This window comes from Phalacrocorax carbo, chromosome 7, assembly GCF_963921805.1.
Source record: "Phalacrocorax carbo chromosome 7, bPhaCar2.1, whole genome shotgun sequence".
Classification (NCBI taxonomy): domain Eukaryota; kingdom Metazoa; phylum Chordata; class Aves; order Suliformes; family Phalacrocoracidae; genus Phalacrocorax; species Phalacrocorax carbo.
In genome coordinates this window covers 25859312-25867975 of record NC_087519.1, presented here as the reverse complement: position 1 = coordinate 25867975, position 8664 = coordinate 25859312, and the positions used below count along the sequence as shown (strand labels likewise).

The 8664-nt window shown below is 60.3% G+C and overlaps 1 protein-coding gene across 2 annotated transcripts; it reads left to right on the top strand.

Moving 5' to 3' along the window:
• Positions 1-422: 422 nt before the first annotated feature.
• On the top strand, positions 423-8153 carry AMOTL2 (angiomotin like 2). Of its 2 annotated transcripts, none has more exons than XM_064457100.1 (10): positions 423-541; positions 1053-1882; positions 3333-3567; positions 4089-4233; positions 4387-4479; positions 5125-5420; positions 5529-5821; positions 5935-6146; positions 6316-6468; positions 6778-8153. In XM_064457100.1, the coding sequence occupies exons 2-10, from the start codon at positions 1140-1142 to the stop codon at positions 6834-6836; spliced, it is 2229 nt and encodes a 742-aa protein (XP_064313170.1). In that variant the 5' UTR covers positions 423-541; positions 1053-1139; the 3' UTR covers positions 6837-8153. The 2 variants fall into 2 exon arrangements, with proteins under 2 accessions (XP_064313170.1, XP_064313169.1); XM_064457099.1 differs by having other exon boundaries at positions 6313-6468.
• Positions 8154-8664: the final 511 nt, after the last annotated feature.

Below are 8664 nucleotides of genomic sequence, written 5' to 3'. Positions count from 1 at the left end.
GCACGCCTGCGAGCGCCCGCGGCACGCGTGTGGCCCCCTGCACACCCCGGGCACACGCTCCCGCGGCCCAGGCCGGCCGAGCGCCCCGAGCATCCCTCCGCGCTCCCGGCGCACTCCCAGTGCGCTTGTGGGTCTAGGAGTGACACCCCCAGAGCTCCCCGTGCCCGGCGGGCTCCGGTGGGCGCGGGAAAGGCCTGGGAGAGTTTTGGGGTGATTTTGAGGAGGATGGGAGTGGGGATTGGGGATGCACATCCCTCTCCTTTCCCTTCCCCGGGGCACTGGAGCTGCCAGCCCCGGGCCAGCTGCAGCTGCCCCACCACCACCGTGTCCTTGTCGGTGTCGGTGTGGGTGTCCGTGCTCCCCCTGCCGGCAGCGGCCCCGGCGGGCCGGGAGGGGCGGTGCGGAGCGGAGCGGGCGGGTCCGGTCGCTGCATTCCGGGCATAGCAGCGCCCGGGGCCGGCCCCCGCTGCCGGCGGGACGCCCAGAGCCGCCGCCGCGCTCCCCGGGCAGCACCGCCGCCGCCCCGCTCCGCCATGCCCCGGTAAGTGCCGCCCTCCCTCCCCCCCCCGGGGCTCCCACCGCCACCGGGACCCCGCCGGACCGGGAGCTCCGTGCGGGGCCGGCTCGGCTCGCCCCGGCGGCGGGGGCGGCGGGGGGTCGGGTCCTGCTGGCCTCCCCGTGGCTTCGTGCTCGGTCCCCCGGGGCTGCCTCGTCCCCCATCCCCGGGCCGAGGGGCAGCGCCGGGCCCCGGGGGAGGTCCGGGGTTCGTGGGGGAGCCAGCACCTGAGCCAGCACCGCCCCCGGTCCCGGCTCCCGGAGCCAGCCGCGGCCATGGGTGTGATGAAAGCGCCAGGACTCAGCCACGGCAGCGGGGAAGCCGCAGCCGTCCTCCTACACCGCTGCTGCCACGGCCTCTCTCCCGGCGGGCACGTCGCGGGTAGCCTGCCAGTGTGCCGAGCGGGATTCCTGGAAAACAAACCCTTGTCGATCAGGGTCTGCGCTGTGTCCCGCCTGAGCCGGTTCCCAATTATCTCCTCTTTTTCCTCATGTAGGTGCCTTGGTGTGGCCGACTGCTGCTAGGGTCCCCAGGGACGCCCTTCTCGGGTGGAAACGTGGCTTTGCCGACAGTACGGGCGGAGATGAGGACAGCGGAGGACTCCAATGGGACGGTCCTGCACCGCCTGATCCAGGAGCAGCTGCGCTATGGGAACCTCACAGAGAACCGCACTCTACTGGCCATCCAGCAGCAGGCCCTGCGTGGCGGTGGTGGTGCTGGTGGTGCCGGCAGCCCCCGCTCTTCCCTGGAGAGCCTCAGCCCGGAGGAGAGCCAAATGGTGCAGCAGTCCACGCGGCAGGAGCCCCAGGGCCAGGAGCACCACTCTGACCATGCGTACTTGGAGAACAGCATCTATCAGATCTGCCAGCCCCAGCACAAGGGCGAGGAGCTCCCGACCTATGAGGAGGCCAAGGCGCATTCCCAGTACTATGCCTCACAGCGGGGTGGGCAGCAGCCCAGAGGGGCCAGCCCAGGAATTCGGGGTGAAAACGGTCTACGCGGGGCCGAGAGCGGTGCCCGATGTACTGACGAGGGGCTGAAGGACCTGAAGCACGGCCACGTGCGGTCGCTGAGCGAGCGGCTGATGCGGATGTCGCTGGAGAGAAACGGAGCCAAAACGCAGAGCCCCATCAGCGCCTCCCACAGCTACCCCCAGCTCTCCCGCCACCACCAGCTTGCTGCTCTGCGAGGGCAGCACCTCGAGGAGCCAGAGCCACGGGGACCCCCCCCAGACTATCCCTACATCATCCCTTCCCAGGATGCTTACCTGGCTGAACCTCGACCCTGCTCCCGGGAAGGTCCTGGATTTCAGCATCCCGAAATCAGGTAACCTGTGACCCCTGGGCCCTGCTTTTGGGGTGCCCACCGGGTGCCTCCCAGCTGCGGTGCCCCAGGAGCAGCTGGGATGGATGCTTGGAAGATGCATAGATCAGTGGGGTGCCCATTGCCGAACCTTTCATCCTCATGGGGCTGTATCTGGCTCAGCCCACAAGGGCCTCTGAGGACCTCTCCGGTCCTCTCCTCTCCTCTCCCCAGTTTCCCCCAGCACAGTTGGGGTTTTCCAACTGGTGATGAAAATCCCTCTGCCTCTGCAGACCCTGCCCCCTTCCCATGTGCTGGGAGGAATTTGGGGTTAATTTAGGAACTGGAGCCAGCTCAGGAAACAGCTAAATTTAGTACAGGCATGGGGCAGAGTGGAAGGCAAACATGCTTCCTACTCTGTGGAAACCCACACCGGTTTGCTCCCAGTGCTGCAGGATTGCTGCCGAGCCAAGCCCGGGCTGGTGCAGGCAGTTAGCGGAGGCGATGAGCAGCACTGGGCAGCTTTCCCCTTCCCTTCAGCAGCTTGATGCATGTGGCAAAGCCCAGGTTGTCTCCAAGAGGGCCATGGAGAGGTCTGGGGAGCCCAGAGGTTCAGGTATTGCCTGGCATTTGGGGAGGGCTGGAAGCAACTTCTTCCAGCATGGAAAACAATAGGAAGAAGGGAATTGGAGATTCAATGGGAGGATGCACGCTGCTCCCAACCCTGCTGACCTATCTGGGCAGAGAGCGATAGCATCTCCAGCAGGAAAGCCTTCTCCTTCCAGGGAACAAAGAGGGGAAGGGGAGCCGTGAGGAAGATGTATTTATTCTTCCTTGCTCCTATATCATCCCGCAGGAATGCAGGCCCTTGGCGGGCAGCCCGCAGCAGAACAGAGCCAGGCCGTGCACAGCCGCCCCGCTTGGGGTATTTGAGGTGGCTGCGGGATGTCGAGGAACTCAGAGCAGCTGTGCAAGGGGCAGCAGGGCTGGCCCTGCTCCTCTGGATATAGTGAGGACTTATTAATAGTTTGGTGGTGAGGAGACATGTTAGGAGTTCTCGCTTTGCCCAGAAAACAAGGAAAAGGGCAGTGCTGCTGGCCTCCAAGGTGCATCCTTTGCTGAGCTGTCGTCCATCTGCAGCATGCCCAGCAACAGGGTGGGCCTGGGGGTTCTGGAAGCCCATCCTGACCCACCAGCCAGGTCCTGGAGTTGTCAGGTCACAGCACCCCTGCAAGATGGGGTTTATTTCATGTCTGAGGGTGCTCAGGGAAGCACCTTTTAAAAAGCAAATACTTCCTAGCTCTGAAAAGGAGGATAGGTGCTTCCCGGAGCCTCCCTCCTCCTGTGGGGTGACCCAGAGGCGCTGGCATTCGGTTGGCCCATGTGTTTGGAGCAGTCAGTGGGACGCTGGAGATGCGGTTGGCTCTCCCGCCCTGCCAAGTCCCTTGAGCAGCCCTCTCCTCCCTCCCTGCAGGGTGCTGCCCACCCATGTCCCCACTGCTTTCCTGCCGCCGCCGGGCACCCTGTGTCCCAGCACGCTGGGTCCCACCAGTGTGGAGGCACTGGTGAGTGCCCAGGCAGTCTCAGCTGGCAGCCGCCTGGCCCGGGCAGATGCAGTCCTGCGGGAAAATGAGAGGCTTCAGCGGGAAAGTGAGAAGCTGCGGCGGGAGCTGGAGAGCTGCGCTGAGAAGGCGAGCCGCATCCAGAAGGTGAGCAAATGGCAGCAGCCCCATGGCCAGGGCTTCGTGTCCCCCCGCCTGGGGGGATGCTCAACCAGCTGCTGTGAAAATTCACCCCCTTTAGGGTTTTAATCCCTTCTCCCCCTCCCTCCGGCGGCTTGTTCCCCTCCGAGCAGCTGCATTTGGGCGGCATGGCAGCCGGCATGGGAGAGAAGGAGCCCATTCCCCTCCCTCTGCCTGTCCCCCCCAACCCCAGACTGCCACAGAAAGCCCTTTGTGTGCCCGTGTACAAGGGGCAGCTGTTCCCTGCTGGCCGGGCTACAGCAAAGCCAAGACCTGTGGAGGGACTCTCTCCAAGAAAGGCAGAAAAAATCAGTTTTCTCCCCAAAATGTGCACCGGGGGTCAGCCTGGGAGGGTCCCATGGGTGCACTGAGCACCTCTGGCAGCTCAGATTGGACTGAGCAACCCGAGTGAGCTTTGGCCAACATCTCCTTTTCCTTTCCTCATTCCACAAATATCTAACCCCGGCCTGTCCCTTCCTCCACCCCAGCTGGAGAGCGAGATCCAGCGCATCTCGGAGGATTACGAAAACCTTGTCAAGGCGTCTTCCAAGCGGGAAGCCTTGGAGAAAGCCATGAGGAACAAAAGAGATGGCGAGATGCGGCGGCTCCAGGACTTCAACCGGGACCTGAAAGGTGAGGGACCCTCTGTGTCCCCATCCCCACGGGTGTTCTCCTTTCCCCGGTTTTTGCCCCGGGGTGTTTCCATGAGGAGCCAGGCTGCTCCTGCTTCCTCTGGCCAAAATCTTGTATTTAAATCTTAATTGAGTTTAATTGCCTTTGGACCAGAGCGGTTGGAATCAGCGAACAAGCAGCTGGCCAGCAAGACCCAGGAAAGCCAGGAGAGCAACCAGGGCAGTGTGGCCAAACTCCTGGCACAGAGTAAGTCCCAGGGGACGCCCGTCCTTGCCCAGCTCCCCATGGTGGAAGCAGGCTGGTGGGGCTCAGTATGCTCCCTTTCTGCTGGAGGAGGCGGGTGGCGGGCGGCAGCTCTCACCCTTCCCTGGGGAGGATGGAGCTGCTCTTGGCTCTGGACTCGAGCCATTAATCCTGGCCAGCCGGCGGCGTGACCCACATTCTCCACATTCCTGCCGCTGCGCTGGCTCTTCCAGCGCCGAGCCCGCACTCCCGCCCCATGCCAGCCCGGCCCTTTTCTCCCTCCTCCCTCTTCTGCCTTGCAGCTGCACAGGCCTGGGCTTTTTTTGGGGAAAATATACCTGAATCCATTATCTTAGCAGAGAGACACAGTGTTGGTGTTACATAGGAAGAATCGCATCCCCTTCCCTGAGGTGGCTGGATTCATGCCGGGTGGCTTTCATGAGCAAAAATTTGGGCTGGAATGTGGCACTTTGAGGCTTTTGCTGTCTGCCCAAGTAACTGGGATGACCCTGGCCCCAATGTGTGTTGTGTGCTGGGGGAGGGATGGCATGGCCATGTTTGGGGGAGAAAAGAGCCCCTGTGGGGCTTCGTAAACCAGCCTTCAGGCAGTGAAGCCTCCTCGGCTGAGACTTGGGGACTCTCTTGCAGGCTATGAGCACCAGCAGGAGAAGGAGAAGCTGGAGCGGGAGGTCTCCCTGCTGCGCAGCGCCAACGAGGACCAGCGGCGGCGGGCAGAGCTGCTGGAGCAGGCGTTGAGCAGCGCCCAGGCGCGGGCGGCCAAGGCAGAGGCTGAACTGCGGAAGAAGCGGGCCTACGTGGAGAAGGTGGAGCGCCTGCAGGCAGCCCTGGGCCAGCTCCAGGCCGCCTGTGAGAAGCGGGAGCAGCTCGAGCTGCGGCTCCGCACCCGCCTGGAGCAGGAGCTGAAGATGCTGCGGGCTCAGCAGGTGGGTGCTGGGGAGACACGGTGGTGGGTGTCATCAAGATGTGGTGGGTGGTGCATCATCCCGCACCTCCTCATCCTCTCCTTTTGGGTTATTTTTTTGCCACTGCAGAGGCAGGCGGGTGCCGCAGGTGGGGGGATGCCAGAGCTGAGTGCCCACACACTCTCTGAGCAGCTGAGGGAAAAGGAGGAGAAAATCCTGGCCCTGGAGGCTGACATGACAAAGTGGGAGCAGAAGTACCTGGAGGAGTGCACCATGCGGCAGTTTGCCATGGATGCTGCGGCCACCGCAGCCGCCCAGCGGGACACCACCCTTATCAGCCATTCCCCGCGGCACTCCCCCAACAGCAGCTTCAATGAGGACCTCCTCCTGGCCAGCCACAAGCACCAGGAGATGGAGAACAGGTAGGCCCACCTTGCCGATAAGCTTGTGCCATGGTCTGTCTGCCTGGGCAGTGCCTGCATCCTCCTTCCCTACCTCCAGCTCCTCTCTCAGATTCTGCCTCTTTTCTCTCCAGGTTAAAAGTCCTTCATGCCCAAATTCTGGAGAAAGATGCCATCATCAAGGTCCTGCAGCAGCGCTCGCGGAGGGACCCCAGCAAAGCCCTCCAGGGCTCCTTGCGGCCAGCCAAGTCTGTGCCCTCTGTCTTCGCTGCCTCTGCTGCCCTGAGCTGGCCAGGGGCTGGCCAGAGTGACCGGCTGGCCGAGGGCAGCTCCCGGGGTAGCACAGGTAAATAGAGGCACCTGCCCGTTCCCTGCCTTTGCTCAGTGGCAGGGAATTGCCTGCAATTTCCCCTGCAGTTTTGGAAGTAGAGAGATTGGGGAGGGGGGATTTCTCCGGTGAGCTGTAAGGACTGGCTGGAGGAGCCGGTAATCCCTAACAGTGTTTCCTCCAGCAGGCAAAGCCACCACTGAAGGTGCAGCGGCACCCATTGCCCTCCCCCTGCCCTCCCACTCCAAGCACGGCAGCAAGGACGGCAGCACGCAGACGGACGGGGTGGCCGAGAGCAGCGGCCAGGGCGAGGGCACTGAGTGCCCGACCGATTTGCTGGGTGAGTCTCCCGGTGGTGGCATGGGGGGGAGCCGGGAATGCTCCAGCATGTGGGCTTGGCATCCGGGAGACAGGCTTTGCACAAGTATCAGTGGTTTTTTAAGGCATTTTAAAGGCCCCAGTTGAGTCCGGTGGGTTTGAATCTCTAAAATCACTTCTTGCATTTTTATTTTTAAGGTGCAGAACTTTTCTTTTAATGCCTTGGCAGGAGGCTGGACCAGCAGTTTGCTTGCTGCCGGACCTTTGGTGGGGTGGGTGCCGTACCGATGCTCTTCACCTCTCCTCCAGCTCTCTCCTTCTTTCTCTGCAGAGAGCTCGGCCACTGACAGAGCCCCGGACCTGTCTGACATGGTGGAGATCCTGATTTAAGGCCACCAAGGGGCCGCACACTGGCCCCTCCACCCTCCTTGCCTGCTGCACAGGCAGAGCCAAGCTGCCTGCACCTGCCCAGGATGGAGGAGCCTGCGGGAAGGAGGACCGAGCCTGGAGCTCAGCAGCGTCCCCGCGGCTGGTCTCAGTGGGTAACCCCCATGCGTGAGAGGGCCACCGTCCCCGCTGGGCACCCACATGGGTCCACAGCTGCGCGGGGCGCACTGGAGCCCAGGGACCCCGCAGTGATGACGGGGCCTTGTGACCCCCCTGTAAATACACCCAGGTTTTGTATGATGGGAGCAAATGTTTTCATCGTTTCAGCATCTTCTCCTTCCCAAGGCGGGGGGGCTTCTTCCCATCCCCTCCCTTGTCAGCTCCATCCCCATCCCACCTCTGGCTCTTGGCCATCTGCACCCACCCAGGTGCTTGGCCTTCGATTGGAAAATCCCTCTCTGTTTGCCTGAACTGTACCCACAAGCCGAAATCTCTGTGTGAGGGCAGAGCTTGGAGGGATCCTCCATGGGTCCCATCAACCACCCCGATCCATGTGGCCAAGCCGAGTGCTGGGAGCCCCAAACCTCCATCAGCTGCATCTATCACCTGCATCCTGCCTCTGAGATTTTATCACAGGCTGGCAAGGCTCTTGGGATGGGGTGGTGTTGAAGCAAAAGAGAAAATGATAATCAAGGGAATTAATTTGGAGAAGAAAACCCCTTGAAACCAGAGGTGAAATGCTCAGAGTGAACCAAGGAGGGCTGATGGAGGCGGTGCGATGCACGGCCCCTCCCGTGGCTTCATCCCATCGTCACAGCCCCCGGCTACTGGCAGCTGGCTTCTGCCTGTAGCCAGTGCCGATGTCTCGCTCCTCCGAGCTCAGACACTTCCCATCCTTGCCCTTGTTGTGTGTATATATTTATATATATACATATTTTTCTTTCTTTCTTCTTTAAACATTTGTGCATTTGCTGGACAACTGCATTTTTTATTTTTCTCTCCCAGACACGTAAAAAATGCGTTCGGTTCTCGTGCATTGTTTACAAAGTGGAAAACAAACAAACAAAAAATTATGAAAGAGGAAAAAAAAACCCCACAACTTAATATATTTTATATTAATATTGGTATTTCTTTTTAAGTATTTTTTTCATGCTGTGAACTTTTTTTCCTGCCAAAGACGATGAGTTCTTGTTTGTGCGTTTTAAGTTATCTTAAGTATTTAAACGTAAACCTGGCTGTTTCGTTATGCCGCCCTATACCGAGATTGCTGTAGCATTCCACTTGGTATAACAATATTTTAATAAAAAAACCCAAATATTGGCCCACGGGTACTCTTTTTTTCTCGTGTGATGGGGCGAGATGGAGGTGCTGCCAGGGGGAAGGGGTTTAGGGGTGAAATGCTGCCCTTCCCAGCTCCCCAGGACAGTGATTTGGGGTGCAGCTGCATGGGAGAGGGGAAAAAAATGCTCAAGAGCATCTCTGCATTCCCTGAAATCCCATTGGGATCCCATTTCCCCCACCTTGATGGAGGAAAAGGATGGAGTTGCCTAGAAATGTTGTAGTTTCCTTCCTGCATGTGGTGCTCCAGTAAATCCATCCTGGTGGGATTCTCCTCCTCCTTGTTGCAAGACCCATTCCTGCCCTCCTAAGCCTCTGCTTAGGAGTCCCTCTGCTAGGGACTTCTCAATGGCATCTCCAAACACAGCTGCTGGACTTCCCTGGTCCCCAGCCTCTCCCTGGCCTTTGACAGCCACCTCCAAGCCCTTCCCACTCCATGCAGACCCTTCATCTTCTGGAAGACCAGATGTTCTCCTGGTGTTCAAGCTAGGGT

What these genes read in the sequence shown, in the direction of transcription:
- AMOTL2 (XM_064457099.1), top strand. Translation starts at nt 1,140, where the DNA reads ATGAGGACAGCGGAGGACTCCAATGGGACGGTCCTGCACCGCCTGATC. An exon ending in AGGCGAGCCGCATCCAGAAG is followed by an intron (nt 3,568 to 4,088) that starts GTGAGCAAATGG and finishes CCTCCACCCCAG; the next exon opens with CTGGAGAGCGAGATCCAGCG. An exon ending in CAGCTCCCGGGGTAGCACAG is followed by an intron (nt 6,147 to 6,312) that starts GTAAATAGAGGC and finishes TGTTTCCTCCAG; the next exon opens with CAGGCAAAGCCACCACTGAA.